General features: G+C 36.0%; 1 protein-coding gene across 1 annotated transcript in view; it reads left to right on the top strand.

Annotated features, from left to right (window-relative positions):
- The first annotated feature begins 796 nt into the window (after positions 1-796).
- The window catches only part of LOC124643151 (pro-resilin-like), a 47736-nt gene continuing 26281 nt past the window's right edge, over positions 797-22251 (top strand). The window contains exons 1-2 of the mRNA XM_047182025.1: positions 797-893; positions 10877-10923. Coding sequence (XP_047037981.1) covers positions 10903-10923 — 21 coding nt within the window. The 5' untranslated portion in view covers positions 797-893; positions 10877-10902. The remainder of the gene's footprint in view (positions 894-10876; positions 10924-22251) is intronic.

The following is a 22251-nucleotide window of genomic DNA, read 5'->3' as shown; positions in this document are numbered from 1 at the left end:
ATTTATGCAACTAACAAAGAAGAGTTTCCAGGGCTGCGACAAGACTCCGGGGCCCTTGAAAATAAAGAGCTCCAAAAGTCAAAATAGGTGAATATTTAATCGACTTTCTTAATTTGAAGTTATCTATTCGTATATCTGTGTGTGTTTTCAATCAGTAAAGAGTCAAACACGTCGTCACATTCACTAAATGGATCCAAACATATCTCCAATAATTGATAATCGCAAACTCCCGAGCAGCCTTTTTTACGTTGGCCAATTCTTATCAGCATATCTAAGAACGACGCCATAATGTACCGCACTTATTCGAAATAAAAGAGAGCCCTTATATCCACCCTTCAGGACTTCCTACATGTTTGCTCTTACACCACGCTCTCAAACAATTCTAATACTTATGAACCATCTAACTACCTTTATCCAATTTATAGAGCAGTCCAGCGCTAGGTAGACCTCCCCTAACATACACCATATCGCTTGATCCTCAGCTTTGACACACAACTTCTATCTGCAGACTACAGCATCTAGATCTGTACAGATCTGACTACAGATCGAGACCTATGTAACCGGACTTAAAAATGACCTACTGAAAAGCTCGAACAAAAATAAAATCGAGGCCAAAAAATGAACCCATCAATTTTTTTTCCTAACTTTTAAGCTAACTCTGAAAATATCGCTCCATTTTCATTCCACATTCGAAAAAAGATCACCCGGAAACAACCCCACCAGTAGCATCCTTGGTTGCTCAACCAAGTTAGAATTCAGAGCATCTATATAAACGTTAGGTTTTCCTTGCAACCGTCAGTCGTAGCAACATTATATGCGCGTGCGCACGTATCAAATAATTGTGTGTCTGTGATTGTGCAGTGAAGTGTAAGACCGAAGAGGCTTGTCAAAAAGTTAGTTGTTTTTTTTTTCTTTTTTTATTTATTAAGTTTTTTTTAAGTTTCGTGTGTGGAGGTTTTATTCTTAGTGTTTTTGGTCGTGTTTGTAAAGTATGATTGTATTTCTAAATAACAATAGTTCATGTTTGACAATAATATTGTGTTAGTTTATTTGCAATATCAAGACGAGTCGGATAAAATGCCAAACAAATCAAACGAAAATCGACTAAGTTACGATTAAGTTACAATTAAGTTGCGAACGAAGAATTATCATGCCTATATTTTTTTAAGTTACATCGAATCCTTATTAAAGTCAAAGTTTTTAATAACCATCATAAATAATATCTATAGAAAATAAACTGCATACTTCCTTACGAGCTAAAAACAACTTCCTAAGTTAACAAGTTGTAACTTATTTGCATAATCATGGAAGCCGAATCATTTGAATATAATACTAATTGGCGACTAACCACGTGAAGTTATAAACTTAAAATTACAGTTTTAATTGACTTAATAACACTTCGTTGCTTTTACGTGCATCACTAATGTAAAACCGAAAAAAAAAATTACAAGCTGTCAATTTGACAGATGTTTTTTTTTATATTTTGAAATATTGTAACGGTTATTTTACTTAACAATTACATAGAAACAGACAATCTTTAACCTCTCAGTAACTTGTCATTTTAACTGTAAAACAAGTATATATTGCAATTGCATTTACAAGAATTTATCTGACAACCACACACACTTAATTTCTGAATAAATATCAGCAATACGTCTTACTCCTTACTAATAGTATAAATGCCACTGTTATTCTGTATGTTGGTTTGTATGTCATACTTTAAAAGTAAAAGGCTCGAACAATTTTGATCATAGATAAGCTGTTTTTCCGCGGTTTTCCCGCGTCCCGAGATAACTTTTTCCCGTGACAAAAATCTCCTAAGTCCTTATCCCGGGTCTAAGCTACACCTCGAATTTTTAGCTTAAACCTTTCAGCCATTCTTGAGTTATAGGAAGTGTAACTAACACGACTTTCTTTTAAATAAATTAAAGGCTATATTGCCCGGGTGCTTAAAAAAAATCTCTTCATCTTTGACACTTCAAAAACTTACTAAGTATTGCACTAAATTCGAAGAGTGAGTTCATAGTTTATGAACTTTAAATAAATAATCGGCATGTTAACAATATGGAAACGGTTTTATATTTATGTCCACGTGCGTAAAAACTGTCAACAAAAACCGCGGGAAACACGATACATATGACAGCTGACTCCGCCATCTTTGTCACAAACGTCAATCTACCAAGAAGGTTCACATCGCCGAAATTACTTCACAAAACCTTTTCAATAAATGTTTAATTATAATTTTACGAGCATAGCAAAGTATTTAGGAGAATTAACTTGTGTAATACGAATGACAAAAGTACAGGCATGCAACTAGAAACATTGTAGGCGATTAGTTAAATAGTTTTAGTAATATCTCTTTAGGATTATTCGTTGGAAATTACGATGCTCTTATGAATAAAATTGCTGGAATATTTTAGTTGTTTCGCTCATAAAATTTACTTTGAAGACGTGATATAAGGCCCGTTTAAATATTTCTATGTATTACTACACTTTGTTTTTTTTTTTTTGTTACTAGCCCAAGTTTAAGGCTTGCTAGTTTTTTTATTTACGTTTTCTTTCTCAAATCTTTCAATCTTCTTTGTTTTTATTTATTTTTTAATTTCAAATTCAATCAAGATTTAAAAACTCAAAAATAAAACACCATGAATTATAATCGTCGTCAGTCTACATAGTTGAGAGAGTTTACTGATGGTTACTGACCTTCCCTAACTTTTGACGTACAGCCATAAAAAAATATTTAGAAGACTTTAGTAGTAATAAATCTTTAGTTTTCCTGCAAATACTTCTTTAATCCTACATCCTATATCCTACATCCTACATCCTACATATATTATAAATGTGAAAGTTTGTGAGAATGTATGGATGTATGTTTGTTATTCAATCACGCAAAAACGGCTGGACCAATTTGGTTGAAATTTGGTATGTAGATAGGTATACAGGATACCCTGGATTAACACATAGGTAACTTTTTATCAACACACCACGCGGGCGAAGCCGCTGGCGGAAGCTAGTAATACATATTTTTAAGTCTAGACAATTTTTTTTGGTAAAATAACATAAATAGTGATTATATTTCGGTTGAATACTAAAAGAAAAACTGCATTACAATACGAGTACAATAATTTATCAATTGTTCTACGTATAAGCTAGCTCATTTGTAGTGTCCACTTAGAACCAGTACACTCGAACGGTCATTGGTGTTAAGCTCATGTGTATAGGAAACTCTTCACCTTGACACTTTTACTACTATTTCCAGTAGATTTTACACTTAGCAATGAAAATTACTGAATTAAAAAAGTGATTATTTTTTACAAGTTTTTTTTTTGCGGTGCTATTCGTATTCCCGAAGAAATTTCCTCGCGAATTCTGCTAAAAGAAATTTACATAAATAAATAACAAGAATTGACAATTTTTATCACGACCGAGATACTGCATAGGGACTATAACTATGTACTTGTTAAGTCCTTTTTATTTTAATTACTACAAATATTTACAATAAATTCGTGCCCATTCAATCCTAACTTAATGATATATGTAAATGCGAATGTCATTCTGCCTGCCAAAACTACGTAACCCGATACGTCTGGAATCTGAGAAAGGTCTTCGGAGCCCAGGTGAAACAACAGGGAATCGGCTTTTCTATACTAATATTATAAAGAGGAAAACTTTGTTTGTTTGTTTGTTTGGTTGTAATGGATAAACTCAAAAACTACTTGACCGATTTTAAATATTCTTTCACCATTAGAAAGCTATATTATCTGCGAGTAACATAGGCAATATTTTATCCCGGTGCGGGCAGTAGCTCCCACGGGACGCGAGAGAAACCGCGGGAAAGCGGCTAGTATTAAATATTTGTACAGTAGTAAATAATAACGGCTTTTATGTCTGAAAACATCATTTAATTTGCAGGATTAAGGGTTAGTTCAAACCAAACTGTATTACCATGCATATTCGATAGACGATACGTTATTACGCTATATGCATAGACGTTGACGTTCGTCGGCTGACAATCAGTCATAGACGAAATCACTGCAACTAGTTTCCGAGATAACTTCTCTCATCATTCCATATGACTATTAGATTGACATACGCAATTTACTCTTGTATTACCTACTTTATATATTAATGGTTGTCTGTCGAAATAATTTCACATCGTTCTGACACGGGTCGGAAATCTCGTTGCATCCCATTGCGAGAGAACGTAAATGTATCAACGTCAATTTTATTTGATACTAGCTTCCGCCCGCGGCTTCGCCCGCGTAGAGTTTGGTTAATTAAGTATATCGCGTTTCCAAGAGAATTCTTCACTAGTTCGGGATAAAAACTATCCCATGTTCTTTCTCAAGGTCAACTCTTTCTCGGTATCAAATTTTATTAGAGTCAGTCAAACACGTGAAAGCGTAACAGACAGACAGAGTTACTTTCGCATTTATAATATTGAGTAGGGATGCGCTGGTTTCCGTAATTTCACCAACTGAAATCGAGTAACATTTAATTTTATGACATGACAAAAAACAAACGACCGTATTTTTCGTTCAAAACTGACAACTGCGGAAAACATTTGACACCACTATACCTCTACGTTTGTTTGCCCTGCTTTGTACATTATGTTTTAAATTATAAAATGTAACACCATTGGCTCAACCATTTTATATTCAAAACAAAGGGACCAACTTTCCCATTGTAAAAATATTGAAAAGGACTGCGTTTTCCAAATTCAAGTATTTTGGTCAATTTTTCATTGTCATCATTCTCCGAACCTTTTTCCCAACTATGTTGGGGTCGGCTTCCAGTCTAACCGGATGCAGCTGAGTACCAGTGCTTTACAAGGAGCGACTGCCTATCTGATCTGCTCAACCCAGTTATCCGGGCAACACAATACCCCTTGATTAGACTGGGTCAATTTTTCATAGTAAACTAATATTAATCAACATGGATACCTTCAAGAACATCATATATGTAGCCTCTATTAATAGAATTTTCGAAATTAGGTCAGTAGGTCCTGAGATTATCAAAGACATGCAAAATACCAAATATAATTTTAAATATTACAAATGAACGATAAAAGGAAACTAAAAATTCAACATTGAAGGTTAAAAGTATAATACTTAGTGCTTATTTAGCTTTTAAGCCTCTTAACAATAGTCTTAAAACGTTTAAGTAGTAAGTCGAGGTCTGGCCGAATGGATGCCATATTTATTTTTAAGCTCACCTATTTAGAGATAAAACTTGGGCTGCGGGATTGTTCGAAAGAGTTACCGCGGCCCTGGTACATAAAAGGCCTATGACGGAACACGACGGTTTTTAGTCAGTAAAAGTCTGACACTCCCTCACCGCTGCTAACCCACAGCGGGAGGGGTCATTTGATGATTTTTGACGTCGTTAAAAAAAATTAAAGTAGAGATAAAAATTTGTCAATGATGGCTGACATATATTTGTATTTGGGATGATGTTTCTAGGTTAACAGGTAAATTATTTAGGTCAAATATATTTTTATTATTCTTGGCATTAGGCTGAAGGATTAGCTTTTCTAAGCCTGAAATTAAATCTGGGGATAATTACTGCCAGTAACGGGATTTTAAATAGCCTATCTTCGTCTCCAAGATAGATTTATCTACCAGTGAGGCCCATTGGGAACAAAGCCTGCTGGGGCTGCGGGATTGTTCGAAAGTGTTACCGCGGCCCTGGTACATAGAGGGCTTAAGAAGGAACATGATGGGTTTTAGTCAGTAACAGTCTGACACGTCACGCTGTACCCAAAGCGGGAGAGGTCATTTGATGATTTCCCACTAAAAAAAATAAAGATGAAGATGATTTAATGTGCTAGGGTAAAAACAGACTAACTCATTTTCTAGTTTATATTATTGAGTAAGAAAGTAAGGATTTACAAATAAAATACAAAGTTGGCCATCCAATTAAAGGTAACCTGTTCAGAAAGTCTGACAAATGTGCATACTTACAAATTGCAGTTGTTGAATGCAATGTAACTGCATCGGACAAACTTAATCAAGTCTGTCCTTACGCTATTATAAGCTATGAATAGTGTGGTTTAGGGTTGTCAGAAATAAAAAATGACTTAAAAAATATAAAGATTATCATCCTCCGAGCCTTTTTATGTAATCTAGTTAAGATTGTTATGGTATGGGCAAGGATTTTTTGCCCATTATGATACAAAAGTAGTTCTTCTACAAAAACGGGCACCGCATCAGCATTATATTTACCTATTTGATAAAGCCTTACTAACATCTTAAATACGAAAGTCACCCTAACTGTTTGTCTATGCTTAGCACTTACACCAAAACTACAGAACCTGTTTAAGCCTCAGCATCATCCTCCGAGCCAATTAGGATGTAGTAGAGTATTAGTGATTTACAAGGAGCGACTGAGCGGGATCTATCCTACCTATCTGACTACAATCCAGTCGTCCGGGCAACCCAATGCCTCTTGGTTAGACTAGTTGTAAGATTATCTGGATTTTGGCTATAATTATAGTACGCATAATATAATCTGACAATAGTAGGTATTTCGTAGCTTTTAATTACATTTGAAAAATATCAAATCAAGTTCGTTTTATTTTTTTTTTGCACTGCATACGAACTGCATAAGAACGTTATTTGGTTTAGCTATGAGTCGATGAGACAGCCCTAACTTGTAGCAAATGAGCTCATTTACAATGTAACAAATAGGCCTACTCTAAGCTTAGTAATCCTACAAGTTTAAGCGTAGCTTAATAGTGCTTAATAACGTACCTATAAAGTTATCTAAGGACTTAGGCCCATTTCCTATCCATTTCCCCATCAAGAAAAACAGCCATCAGGTCAAATGTCGGCCGACTGTTTAGTCTGCAATACGCTTTTAATCGAACAATCTAAATTCGTATCATCAGTACCTACATAGTATCAAACAAAGTCGCTTTTTCTATCCCGTTGTACCGATTTTCATGCGGTTTTTTAAATAGATAGAGTGGTTAAAGAGGAAGGTTTATATATATAATAACGTAGATTAAATAGTAGGGAAATACTATTATCCTGTGCGAAGCCGGGACGCTAGTTTTAAAAATAAAGAAGCTTTATTACTCATAGCTACCCTAAATTTTGTTAATTGACAATCCGATTCACGCAAAACGAGCTCACTCTATCCTATGCCATCTGTTCAATACTCGCGTTGAGGAGTCACGAGAACCGTCATACTTAGCGTTAACTTTCGCATAATAACGTTTAGGCCTACAATAATGATGATTGTAGTTAAGTACATATTTTACTTCAGTGTTTGCCAAAAACAATTTGACTCCAAAAAAAGACAAAGAATTATCTATAACACATTGCAAGCGACCTCTTATAGACCACAGACAATAGAATACCGTGGGATTCTTGCCTCACGAAGGTAAACTTCGAACTTAGAGTACTTAACTATCTGGACATACCATTGCTGCACTTTTCTCTCTGCCAAAATATAAAGCTGCGTTGTAAATGCTAGTTGCTGACTGCAACTGCCGACCGCACTAACAATCAATTGCATAAAATCGGTCGATATCTGAGAGTAGTAGAGACACTGTTGTTGCTGCTTCGATCCAAAACGGTTTCATGTCAATATATAAAAACCAGTAGTGCAGCTGCGGCCGATTCAATGCAGTGTTCAGACACGTGCGATCGGCAGTCGGCATTCAAAACGTACCTTAATGATGTGACCGATAATCCACGAATGAGCTAACTCTATTTATTGCCTCGCTTCCCCGTGCATAAGTTGACAGACTTCTCTCATACAGATTACTATGCCTGTCAGGTCCATTCAGTTCAATGCTCCAAGAAACACAGCATAAGATATTAGCCATTCGTTACGTACGACAGACGGACGGCCTTTTTACACGCAATTTGATGGTTACACAAAATTATGATGAGTATGATAAAATTCGGCCAAGTGGTTCGCACTACGTGGACGTATGGTCTGCAGACCACATAATTAAGAATTAAACCTGCAGTAAGATATGTCCTTTAGACCTTTACCTAATTTTGTATGGTAATTGACAAAGGTGTTGATCATCATTCAACATCTTCCTGGTCTGGTCCTCTTCCACTATATCCATCCATGTCGACGCTCAAAGTTTCCTCACATGGCTCTCATTGCTCTGCATCACATGCCCAATAAATAAAAAAATAATAAATCCATGAGAGCTTTTTATATCAATGTAAATAGGTCAACTTACTTTTAGTTTCACTATTGAATGAGGCCTAACCGCGATGGCCTATCGTTTAAATTTCCTTTACACCTGTTAAATACTCCATTCTGATGACGTCATCAAAGTCTATCATTTCTGTAAAAAATCCAGATTTGGACAATTCACCACGCGCAAGTGTGCTAAGTTTCATACGATTACATACAAAGAATTCTCAAATCCGATTCTTTCGGCGTGTTTAATTCTGACAGGTGTGCATTCACCATAATTTCATTTAACCTAATTATAACTTAATAACTAGGTCAACCTCTAAACAACCTTGAGCAACCCATCAAATCACAGCAAATATTCTCACAGCATCAGATAAACGAACAGTTTAACTTACTGCGGTTGCCGTCAACCAGCGCCTAACCTTCGCGCCAACCGTTTGGTTCACGACTCTGACATATCAACCGAGTAGGCGAGATTTGTAATTTTCTAAGTTATTTCTGTTTAACGTTCCAAGCTTAGAGAACTAAATTATTAACAGAGATGTCGTAACGCAAAATGTTCTAAGAAAGTAGCGCGCCAAAATGCGGGTGTTCGGGGGACGAGGAACGTTACTAGCTCCGCCCTTACACGTCTTCTATGGAACGCGCCCGTGAACGCACCCATTATTTTCAAAATAAAACCACCAATGAATCAAAATCAATCTTTGATTTGACAAGAAACCCGACTGTCTTGTTAGTTCTAGCAACTGATCACGCCTACGTTGCTTGACCTACAAGAAAGCGCCTGACCTACCTTCCTTATGGCATCTCCGCTATATTTCCTTCCTCTGTGTTTCTAACATAATCGTGGGATTTACGGAACTTTAGTTAATGTTTGCGGCAGTTAATTCATTGAGTGAATTACTGGTAGTCGTTATTTAAAGTCGTAAAATTTTGATGTAAATGTTTATCGATGTAAAGATCACCTGCCTAGCCTTTTCCCAACTATGTGTGGTCGCCTTCCAACATAGCCGGATGGGGCTGAGGACCAGTGTTTTACATGGAGCGACTGCCTATCTGACTTCCTCAACCCAGTTATATGGCCAACATGATACCACTTAGTAAGACTGGTTGTTAGAATTCCCGTAACTACTAAAAGTGTTCAAATGACTGCCGAAACCCACCAATTTGGTGCCTAAAGTAAGGAGGAATCATAAAAAAAAACAAACGAGACAAGAGCTAAGCACTTTTATCTGGGTGTGGGAAGTAGTTCCATAGAGATGCGTCTGGATCTGCGGGGAACAGTTAGTACATACCGCACATCGCACCTCAATCTGTCAAATTTCTTCAATAGATTTTCAACCTTAACACAATAGTGGAAGGGGAATATTAGATTGGCAAAATTTGACAGATTCGGATAGGTTGACCTATTGGCGTCTATACCTTTATGTTCCAAGCGAATTCGCAATTAAACTGAATCAGTAATAGTGCTTAGATAATTGACATTTACCGCCTACTTTGTAGTTCATCCTGGTTAATAATTTACATGTTAATCGAATTTAAATTATAAATTGTGATTTTATTGTTTCTGTATTTATGCGTCGTTTATTTATAGGATGATGACTGAATAATATATACTTAACTGTAGGTTTGCCTTGCGCGTACCAATCTACGGAATTACTGTCTTTTTTGAAAACGTTAGTTATTAAGTACTTATAAGAGTTTCAGTTTCTATTGAAATTGTAACTAAGTCAAAGAAAACCAAAAAAAAAACAGTTGTATACTTGCAGCCCATTGGTCCAATCGGCGATTAGGCAACTGAAAATGATTCGGTTTTATAGTTATGGTTAAATGATGGAACTTGCCATGAACATAGTCGGGAAGAGTGTAGTTTCCAACAGTGAAAGAATTTGTCAAATCGGTTCCGTAGTTTCGAAGCCAATAGTCCAATATATATAGCCAATATATTTTCAACACTAATTTGTTATTTCGACTGTGATTGACTCTCTTAAAGTTTAAAAAAATCTTTCTGACCGTCAATTTCACTGTTTGCAAAGACTTATTACAAAATGCCTACTCCTGAAAAAAATTGCTTTATCATTCATAATTTACTGAAAAAAATAAAGAACAATAAGTTTCACACTTGCGAAATGTGATTATATCCATGTCATTACATTTTGCATACAATTAAGTTTGCAACATTTCGCTGTGCCAACAATTGCACTGTGCAATGTGAACGAGTAAATTGACAGGTGTCTGTGAATCCTTTGTTATATTAATGTCTTAATTAACACTAAATTATATCTTTATAATCTACTTAAAAACTGTTTGTTGCAATACCATTAATATCTCGAATTAATCTCTGTATATAATGTAACTTCGCCATTTTATCAATCCCGTTTTAAATTTTAAGAGACTAGATTCACCCGGATAAAAAACCTATCTCCCTCTCCAGGATACCATCTTTGTCCGTGATTATTTAATCACTATCAGTTCAGCTGTTTTATCGTAAAAGCATAGCAAACAAACAAGCTCACTTTGACGTTTGGAGCCAGTTCAGAATATTTTCTCCTTCCATACTCTTATGTCTGCCGTCGTCTCAGAAATAACGTTCTCTCTTACCATATAGGATTGTAATAGTATTTTACATTCACGTAGGTATACCTAAGGAAAAAAATATGGTGTATAATATTGTGTGACGTTTTACTAATGTTAAAATTTTTATTCACAGGTACATACATAGATCCTAATTTCAAAATGGTTCCCTCAGTCAGAAGGGTAAGTGTCATTTTATTTTAAATCCTATCAACTTTTTATTTTATCAATATAAATAAATGAGCTAGAATGAGAAGTCGTAATTTTGCATAATAGCCCTTATGATTAAAACCTCATTTAAGAGTCCATTCCATAACACCTACATAGTCTACATAATTACCTCTATAAAATATTTTTAAAATTATTTCTTCTATGCAACCCTATAGACACATGATGAAAACAAACCAAAACACAACAAAGGAACGCAACATATCAATTAGATACTAAAACAATATACCTATACCTTGTCAATCAATCATCAATACTAAAAACAATCAAGGCTTTTTATTTAAACATCAAATTAATACTTTATTACGTACCTTCATAGAAGGCCGAAAAAAAAAAATATAAAATTCTCACGCTAACGTATTGTGAAGCTCAGAGAACAGCCATTGATCGTTTAAATGCTAGACATTTGGTATAAACAATTGGATTTATTTAAACAATATATGTATGTAGTCAGGGATTCTTGATGACGTGTTAATATAAGCTGTCAGAGTAGATAAAAATATAATGATACCTATGTACTGCACTTCCTTTTGATATGTTTGAAATCGAAAGGGTTCCGTAGCGAGTCATAAAATGTATCAATCCATTTAGTTCGATATGTAACTGAAAGTAAACAATCTGAAGTGCAGAAGGAAATATGTGGCCACTTAGGTACTAAAAATGTTTCCAATTGCTTTAGTAAAATAACTTTTTTTTAATATTTATTTCCTTAAGTGACGACTTTTTTAGCTACTAATTTATCATAACATACTTATTTACCAATGTAAAGACAGACAACAAGTAGCCTTTTGTAATTTTCGCGTGAATTACGTTAAGGTCTCATAATGAGGTATGGGAAAAAAATAGCAAGTTAAGAGAAACCATGATCAAGGGATTACCACATTTCCCCCGAGTTTCCACAAAACATACCTATGTATGTACGCGTTGCCACGAATCTAAACATGCTAGTAGTCTTGTTTTCGATGGACCCCCAATTTTCAATTTCGAAATGTTCTTAACAAATGCGAAGAAAAATATATATTCACAAGCTCATAACTCGACAAAATAACTATAATTACATCAGTTAACAAACACCTTGTACATATAATTTTCACACCGAGATATCGATACCGATTTCCGATACCGATTTCACACCGATACCGATATTTAAGAATCGATAAAACACGATACTCATAAATCACTATAGTTTATTATACATTATTATAATCAACTTTTTGCACACTGTAAACTTTTAGTCGGCCGATAGTTTGTTTGGGCTCATAAATCAGTATGAAGATGAATGGCAGTACGCACATTACAAAGATCAGGCATTTAGCCGGTATCAGACCGACTGAAAACTCTGATTGGAATTATTGTTTAATGACTTATCTTTTTCTTTGATGAATGACATAATTTTGTATTGAAATTGTAATCATTAAAATTATCTATGTTATAAGAAAGACAGACGTTTGTTGCTGAGGAGTTTGTTGCGCCACTTCTTCTTCCCAGCAATAACACATAGAAAGTGGTTAAGGGTTAATATTGGGGGCTGTCCCATGGAATTCTGACGTTCGAAAAGTCCTGTTTTTTTGGCCTAATTTGAGTAAACGACTTTTGGCTAATTTGATTTAAAAATTAATTGCCAACTAAAAATAATGGTTAACTGTCGGCCGACTGTTTAGTCTACAGTATACAGGTACTCTTATTATAGTTGTGAAAGCGTCGTTTAAACTTTATTTTTTGTATGTCAGTATGTGTGTTCATGTATCTAAATTGCTGGCGTTATAACGATGTCTGCTTTTTGATTGATTGGTCCGTTATTATGTTTGGTAATAACCATCTTTGGTAAATGTGAATTTGGTTTATGAAATTACGCGTTAGTTCAGAGGTCTATTTTTGTGTGGTAATCGCCATAATTTGGCAAATAAGTGGGTATTTTTGAGCAACAATACAATACATATTATTGCAATGTAGTAATTATATCACAAGGAAAATTCTTGAAAACTCTTGAAAACCACTGATCAAAATTACCTTCCTTAAATAAATCCATAACTTTAAACATACTCGTGACACTGTAAGCCAGCCAAAAATTTATTTTTCAGGCTAATGTTTTGTTTTAGACTTAATTTGGCTGCCCTATAAAAAACTGGCCATTAAACCCAGGTTTCACCCGCGTCCCGTTTTAACTACTAAACCGAAACAAAATTTAGCTTATGTTACTCGGAAAAAAAGTGTAGCTTTCCAACGGTGCAAGAATTTTTGCAAGTACCTATAGAAATGGAAAAGCGCCTCTTACTAACCCATAAAGAAAAATCAAGCTATTCATACATACTCTTCCAAATACGAAAAAAACATACCAAACCGACATACTGAACTAAATAGTTCAATTGAATGATACTCGTATTTCCGTAACACGACCACGAGATCTTAAACCATTCACTCACTCCTTATACGGTATATTTTTTATCTCTCCAAAGGATTCTAGCCTATTTCCAAATGCCAGTTGACGTCCTCACATTCTAATTGAATGAGATATTTTATATCTTACGAAATCCCTACTAATATTATAAATGCGAAAGTTACTCTGTCTGTCTGTCTGTCTTTCTGTTACGCTTTCACGTCTAAACCACTTCTTCCTCCGAGCCTTTTTCCCAAACTATGTTGGGGTCGGCTTCCAGTCTAACCGGATGTAGCTGAGTACCAGTGCTTTACAAGGAGCGACTGCCCTATCTGACCTGCTCAACCCAGTTACCCAATACCCCTTGGGTAGATTGGTGTCAGACTTACTGGCTTCTGACTACCCGTAACGACTGCCAAAGATGTTCAATAACAGCCGGGACCTACAGTTTCACGTCTAAACCACTGAACTGATTTAAATAAAATTTGGTACAGAGATAGAGTTGACCTTGAGAGTTCTCTTGGAAACGCGATATAACCGAACTCTTCGCGGGCGAAGCTGCGGGCGGAAGCTAGTTTACTATAAAATAGTTTTAACGTAAATTGATAGGATACGAAAAGGCCGTAGTCGTAAACTGAATTAATTCGGTCCCATTCATTTGCTTTTTATGGTAAAGTGAGGTAAATGGTTACTACAAATAGTTTGTCTGATCATGTGTGCAATTTAGATTTTGATACCATCAATTAATTGAGCTGTGAAAATGCAGTTTTTACTTAAACTTTATTAGGCAATAAATGTATTGCGAAGTTAGATCCTTATTTTTTCATTAAGTTGATTTTTCGTCTTGGATATGCCTGAAAACTGAGGCTTTTCGGTCTTCCTACGCGTTTTTTCATAGGGCCCAGTTTCCGGAAATCCAGAAAACGGATAACTTAGCTAAAAGGACAATCAGCTAGTCTAAAAACAGTCTAATAGTCAAAAACATGAATTATGAAGTATTTAATTTCGAAATTGAATCAGATGACTTGTAAAAAATAAAACATTTCAAACACCTATCAATTTGAACTGGCCTGACATTTTCTAATTGATTTACAATAAATTCTTATATCCATTTCAAATATATTTCGATCATAATATTTGCAGTAAAAAATAATGGATTCCAATACTTGATATATTGGTGTTATAAATATTTTTGCTGTAGTTACAAAGACAGTTATTACACACCTGAATGATATTTGAGGAAATTGAGGTTTTGATAAAACATCTATTAAACTATAAAATGTAATGATTTGAATACTCGAATCAATTGATGAAATCGAATCTTTACGTATCTATACTAATATAAACAGGAAACATTTTTTATTTTCTTTGTTTGCACCCCGAAGGCTCCGAACTACTGAAAAATATTTCACTGTTGGATAGCTACACTGTTCCCAAGAAACATGCTATGTTCCTATTGGTAAAACCGCGGGCAAAAGTCTAGTAATTTCTTCTTCCTCCTGCCCTGTTCCCAATTTTATTTGGTTTCGGTGCAATATGTCATCCTCTTCCATTTTCCCCTGTCACTCGTCATACTGACACTCGTCTTCCTATTCATGTCATCTTTCAGGCAATCCATCCATCTTTCCATTCATACTTAGCACACACTTTGTTGCATGCGTATCATCCCTCCTCATTACATGCCCATACCACGACAACCAAATTTATATGGAGCTAATTTTCCAAATTCAAAATCTTTAATCGTGGATGGGTTATAGAAATACACCTCAAGATAGACACAGCTCATTTACTGTCACAAAGGCATCAAAAACAATGGCGTGCTGACAATTTTGCGCATACATTTCAGATAACACAAAACTGGGGTCACCAGTTTGACCCCAGCCACCACTATCACTACTAGGCATTGCACTTTCTCGTAAATAGCAAGAAACTGGTAATTTTACACTTCATACATCATTTAGGGATGTCACTGTGTCATAAAGTTTCATATATCCGAGTTTTTTTTTATCCGCAAAATGTAAAATTTGAAAAGGAATGCGTCCGAAACATCATCTGTCTAGCCTTTTCCCAACTATGTTGGGGTCGGCTTCCAGTCTAACAACTCTAACCCGAAAACTACACTATTTTCGGCTAGCATAACTATATTTTATCCGCGTACGGGAATAAGTTCCCCGAAAGATACACGGTAATATGAAACTTAATTAACTTGATAAAAAAAAAATTTTCTTCACACTGTAACTTCGCCTTTTTCATCTATACCAAAATAATAAAGAAGAAAAATTCTTTAACTCTTGGAAACCTACACTTGTTTCGAGTAACATAGGCTATATTTTATCTCGGTACGGGCAGTATTTTCCACGAAAAACGACTGGTATACCCACTAAAAACTGGAGTTAACTTAACTTAGAACATTTAACCCAGTCCCCCAATAACATTGAGCCTCTAAAGCCTAAATGTTAACTAAACACTACTTATATTTACTAACTTGAGCACTATTTACTTAAAGACCGAAGCTTGGTGTAACCACGGTAGGATCAAGTTACACTGTACATAAATATGAGTGTAAGTGAGAAAGGCCTTAAATATGGCTTTTATATGGGTCTTGTAAGCTAATAATGTTCCATCAGTGGTTGTGTGATTGTGAGTTTATGGGTAATTTTATAGGACTTGGAGAAGGTATTTTGATATGGGATAGCTTTGGTAATGTGCTAAATGTGTCTTTCAGCAGTTTAATGGTCTCCTTCGAGAATAACCGTCGTGGTACAAAATCGGTCGGATCGCCATTACCTATTAAAAAAAAACAATCACAGAAAGAAAATTGTCACTCTAAATACATCACTATCAGAAATATTGATTGTTTGTAAGTCCAAAAATGTATCTCCTGCTATGAAAAAATATGAATATTTGACCTCCAAAAAATATCGAAAATATTTTAAAGTTGGCAACCCTATCGTACACTATCATGCAACGCCTAATCGAATGGCGACATGCAATTTGTTACAACTTTATAACGGCACTAAATCATTGGAAAATCACCTCTCACTTCTTTGACATAAGAGTTATGGGGATCGCAAACAATTTTGTACGGTTAGCCATCAGACAAGATTGTATGAAGATGGTTTTAGAGTCATTCAGAGAATTTGTAATGAAACGGAACGGTAGCGGTTTTCTTAGGATATAATACCTGTCTGTAACACTAAAGAAGGTAGGCAGTATGTCGTGAGTCTGTGGGCGGTGAGTTCGGGTGGCTCATCGTTCATGTCTAGTTAATAGACAACAGACCCGTGTCGGCGGCGCGCGTTGTTCCACGCGCTCCTCAGAGAGATGTCAGCAACCCCAGCGGGGCCCAGTAGGGCCAAGGCCTGCCGGGGCTGCGGGTTGTTCGAAAGAGATACCGCGGCCCTGGTACATAAAAGGCCTACGACGGAACACGATGGTTTTTAGTCAGTAAGAGTCTGACGCTCCCTCACCGCTACTAACCCACAGCGGATGATTTTTTATGCAGTGTGTACATATTACTAAAATTTTTAACAGGTTACGTGATAAGCTAGCAATGTTCGGTACGGTCGGTTCATGGATGGGTGACCGTTTTGTCATGATTGTCTTGTGTTTCGGAAGGCACGTTAAATTCATGGGCTCTTGCTGTCATTTGAACATCTTTGGCAGTCGTTATGGGTAGTCAGAAGCCAGAAAGTCGGACACCTAAGTGGTATCGGGTCATTGTAACTAGGTAGTGTCTCATTAATGGGGTACCTGGGTTGAGGAGGTCAGATAGGTAGTTGCTGTATGTAAAACACTGGTACTCAGCTGCATCCAGTTAGACTGGAAGCCGACCCAAACTTAGGGTGCTTACATAAAGAAACAGGTTTCCGGTACAGACAAACCTGTACGGGTAGGTACCGATCAGTGCAGGTATAATATTTCAATACAATCCTATTCACTCACTTATAAAGAAACAGGTTGTAACTTACCTGTTTCTTTATAAGTGAGTCAATAGGTGTGCGTGTCCTACCCGTACAGGTTTGTCTGTACCGGCAACCTGTTTCTTTGTGTAAGCACCCATACGATGATATAGTTAACAACTACTTACTAGGTTCAACTTATATAGTATAGGTACGCGGTTCTAGAAGCCAGTCTACAATCATATGATTTAGTTCATAATTTTGCGTGTCGAAACCTCAGAGTATTGCAGTGACATTTTGAACTCTATTTCGTACGCCATAAAGTATATATTTATGTCAAAACTTTATATTGTTTATAGGTAAATGCAGTGGGTATTAGGTGCTTACAAGCTTATGAGCATATGTCATAAATAATATTACTATGTAATTGAAATTATTACTGTCTTATCTGGATACTAATATAAGGATCTATTTGTGTTTGTAGCGGTTTCACACTAGCGGATTTTCCGCTCGACTGTTCCACGCGCGACATTTACTTGTCGCATAGTTTCGCAATTTTTTGCGGTTCCACGCAGATATTTGCTTGGAAAATCTGTCAGCGTGGAAGCGATATTATGCCATATTAAAATATTAGAACAAAGAAATTGCTGTGTCCATGTCAGCTGCATCCGATTAGACTGGAAGCCCACCACAACATGGAAAAAACTAGGCAGATGATGATTAAGAGATTAGTAGTATCTCTTAAACTATGATGCAAAACGTGAGCAGTTATATAGGTAGAGATCTATAGGTATTTTTATGACTACCTGTTAGAGAAGTTTTTTTTCATAATGATACACGTATATTAGACGAATGCTGTGGACATACCTACCTATTTATAAAAATATAATATAAGCACTAAGCATTATGCGAACCTCCTTTTGCATGACCGTAATATTTTGACACAGGTCAAATATGGTGATATTTTTAAAGCAGCTTTGCATAATAAAGCTATAATGTCTCCTCTGTGTGACTGGACTGTATAGACCAATTTAACGTGCCTTCCAAAACACAGAGGAACTCGTCATGACTTTTCACTTGCAATTTCCAGTTCGAATTTCTCAGCCCAGATTTTTTCTTGAATTGATAATTTTCTTCATGTCATGCCAATATTAGCCGATTATTTAGTCTGCGGTGTTTGCCTAAGCTGCATCTGGTTCTAAGACTGGAAGCCGACCCCAACATAGTTGGGAAAAGGCTCTGATGATGATGAACCTTAAAGTTTTGTTATTTTACATTACAAAGCATTCGCTACAGCCTAGCGAAGAGCTCTCGCACGATATTATTACATATAAGTAAATTGACACAGAATCGTGCCAAATTGCGCCTCTGTGACCTCGAGTGCGCAACTCTATTGTAGGGTCACCACGTGTTGGAAATTGGGAGTACTGGGTCTTGGAAAATTGTACTTTATATTGAGAAGACTTCCCAAAAAGAAGAAAGTTAAAATAGCCGAGCCTTTTCTGAAATATGCTGGTCGGCTTCCAGTCTAACTGGATGCAACTGAGTATCAGTGTTTTACATAAAGCGTAGTGTTTGTGTGCTGTTTTATTTACAAGGTTCATCTTATTGAACCTGACTAACAATGAATTAGTTGCGAATTTGTCTGATAATGTTTTGATATGTTTCTAGTTAGAATGAGATTTTTTTCGTTTTCACGATTTTAATTATGTTTGAAGACCAAAGCCATAAGCAAACTTGGGTACATATTGAAATAACCACAAAAAAAATGATACTTTTCAATTAATCAACAAAACACAACCGATTTGAGTCTAGAATTCCCGTCCAGAAAGGTCAGTCTAGATCTAGCTATAAACATTCACATGAATACCATCAATTTCTCAGTTACAGCCGTCAAATAGTCAATTCGAATCATTAAACAGTTTACGATCGAAATAAATGCTAGAATATAACGTTTTGGTTCATAATCTGTATTTTCAATCATCAAAGATTTTAACATTACTGGATTTATGGAGTTTATTAATTACCTAATATGTCTGGTATGATCTATGGATCTTAGGAGTAATAAATATACTGCCTTTTTATTGACTTGTTCATAGATGGCTATAATACATAAACTGTTTAAATCAGCACTTCTGAAATAGGTTTTTTTTTTTCATTTTGTCACTTAAGTTATTTATACTCTTAATTATTATTTTGAGTTCACACCAAAGAAACAAGACATATATCTTTTTGGGATTTCGGGGAAAAATCGTAGGCGCTTTAAAAATGTCATTATAAAATATACAGCCGCTTACTTCAATAAATAACATAACAAAAGTTAACCTAGGTCCTCCTTTTAATAACATCTCTCAAATACTAGTACGATAGGCTCAATACACAAAACATTTGCCCTTTGAAAATCTAGGTCTAAGCAAACCTAGCTAGAAATATCATTAGCACATCATATCGCTTAACACGAATACCCATGTCAATCAAAACCTCATTTATTGCGAAACTAATAGAATAGGATACTAATTTTCTACAGAATAATACCACTCTTGAAGATCAACTGCGCAGGACATGTTAAAGTGCACAAGCATTTGCGCAGACACAGGTGCACTCCCTATTCCTTCACTCTCATAGCCCGATGGGACGGCAATCAGACACCACCGGAGAGAGATCACGTGCTCTCCGATGCACGGGTGTATCAATCACCAACTTCTAGACTACGGCCTGCTTTGTGAAAATTTCTAAAAATCTCAAAGCGATTTGAGTCCGACTCGGGAATCGAACCCGACACCCCAATCATAGCAGTCGTGGTTTTCAACCACTAGAACAACAGGGCAGTCATTTTTTCGTCAATTTTACAAAAGAGACTTGTCCTACATAATTTCGGATGCATGGTTACCCTACTGCTATGTTATTGATGATTGTAAGTCTTCCCACGTGAGTGAAGCATTCTGACTGGATTCCGGCCTTTGTCTAGACTCAAACTTAGTCTAGAACTAGTAAATTGTTGGGTGCGTTGCATTTTATCTGATAGTGGTAATGAATGGGTTACTGTTGGCTGTGTAAACGCGAATGTGAGTTTCAAGTTCAATTCTAGAGTAAAAAATTAGGTCAGCCGGTAGATCACTCATGATTATGTAAAACTTATGTGTTTGTTGAAAAGCTTCTGTATGCAATAAATCTGAAGTTAAATCAACTAAATCAGAAAAACTAAAACCGAAAAAATGTTGACATATTAATACACTATACATATACATCCCTTTTATTTCTATTTTGCTTTCGAAGGTATTTTAGAAGAAATTTGTTCAGAAATCAGCATTATCTTTGTAAAGTATTTATTTCCTGTTGTTTTTCTTTAATGTGAGTTCAACTTAAAACTTAAACGTTCTTCAAACCTTCATTTTAAAAAATATATTGTTCAAATGGGTTCGTTGACAGTAGTCGTTTATATACAATATCATATCAATCAAGCACTTTCAGATTTGTCCAGCAAGCAAGAGTTGATAATCTCTCCCACTCACAGGCATATTCACATCAAATTTTCTGAAGTCTAGGCTGCTCTAAGACCTTTTTCAGTATCTCCGAGGTCACTATGTACTTTAAGATTATTAAATTGTTATATTTTTAAAAATATCTTCGAGGTCACTACCAAAGTTCATTGACCTAAGTTATCACACACAAGCCCTACAGACGACTAATGAAGTTATAACCATACAAAGTTGCAATCGCCTCCCAATACAACACAATAGTAAACACGTCAACGTTTTGTCAGAATATAATAACCACGAATATTAATTAATAGCCAAAACGACCTTAGGACATAATGAACCATTATTTAACGTTAATTAACGGAATAGTTAATTGGGGTCATCTGTTATTTCGGCTGTCATTTTCAGTCGTTACGGGTAGCCAGAAGACAGAAAGTATGACAACCAGTGTTACTAAAGGGTATAGGGATATCCGTATTACGGTGAGCACGTTAAATTTATGGGCTTCGGCTGTCATTTGAACATCTTTGGCAGTCGTTACTCGTAGTTAGGGCTGCCATCCGTCCGGGTTTCCCCGGATTTGTCCTCGTTTGGAGGCCGTCCGGGGGCCGTCCGGGCGGGGTTTCAAGAAGTGTCCGGGGAAAACCCGGACACTTTTCATGTAACGAAGCACCTCATTTAATTTAAGTATATGTTAATAGTAAATGGATTACACATTAAGTATTATTTTGTTTTAAAAAATCGTACTCGTTCGGGGAAAAAATGCGATTTACGCCAAATGTCCGGGTTTTTTTAATGTATGTCCGGGTTTGGCAAAATTCGAGATGGCAGCCCTACTCGTAGTAGAAGCCAGTCTTACCAAGGGGTATTGAGTTGCCCGGGTAACTGGGTTGAGAGGGAAGCCGACCCCAACATAGTTGAGAAGAAGGGCTCGGGGGATGATGATTCTTCTTGAGTCCTTTATGTATCAGGACCGCGTTAACTCTTTCGGAAAACTCCGCAGCCTAAGAAAATTCTTCTATAGTAAGCTTCTCCGCTGGCAGAAGCTAGTCACTACATAAAACTAATGTCGATCTGTGTGTCCCTTGTGTTAAGCATTAACATCAATTACATAAGTAGGTATTTGCAAAAATGTACATATTATCTACTACTAACGAATTAAATACTGTTAGTCGTGTCGAAACGTCAGCCAAATGAAATACTTTACAATCTACATGTGATTAGACTGCGTGTGCGGACTGTTAATTTGAAGATGTAATTAATTTAAATTGAATTGAATGATTGAATATACTTTTATGTACCTAACTATGGTTTATCGTGATTGTGGATTGATCTTCATAGAATTTTGTATTTAATCAAAGTAGAAGATTCGTTGCTCATTGATTATCCTTCCTATCTCCTCATATAGGTCCACTATTTAATATCAAATTGAAGAACAGCAGGGTAATTAGGTACGTAATAACACCCCTCTTTTATCGTCGAGAGTTACGAAAGACTGACAAGTCGATACCAAGAAGGTTAATGT

Source organism: Helicoverpa zea, chromosome 26, assembly GCF_022581195.2.
Source record: "Helicoverpa zea isolate HzStark_Cry1AcR chromosome 26, ilHelZeax1.1, whole genome shotgun sequence".
NCBI classification, from domain to species: Eukaryota; Metazoa; Arthropoda; class Insecta; order Lepidoptera; family Noctuidae; genus Helicoverpa; species Helicoverpa zea.
This window is presented reverse-complemented; position numbering and strand designations above follow the sequence as displayed.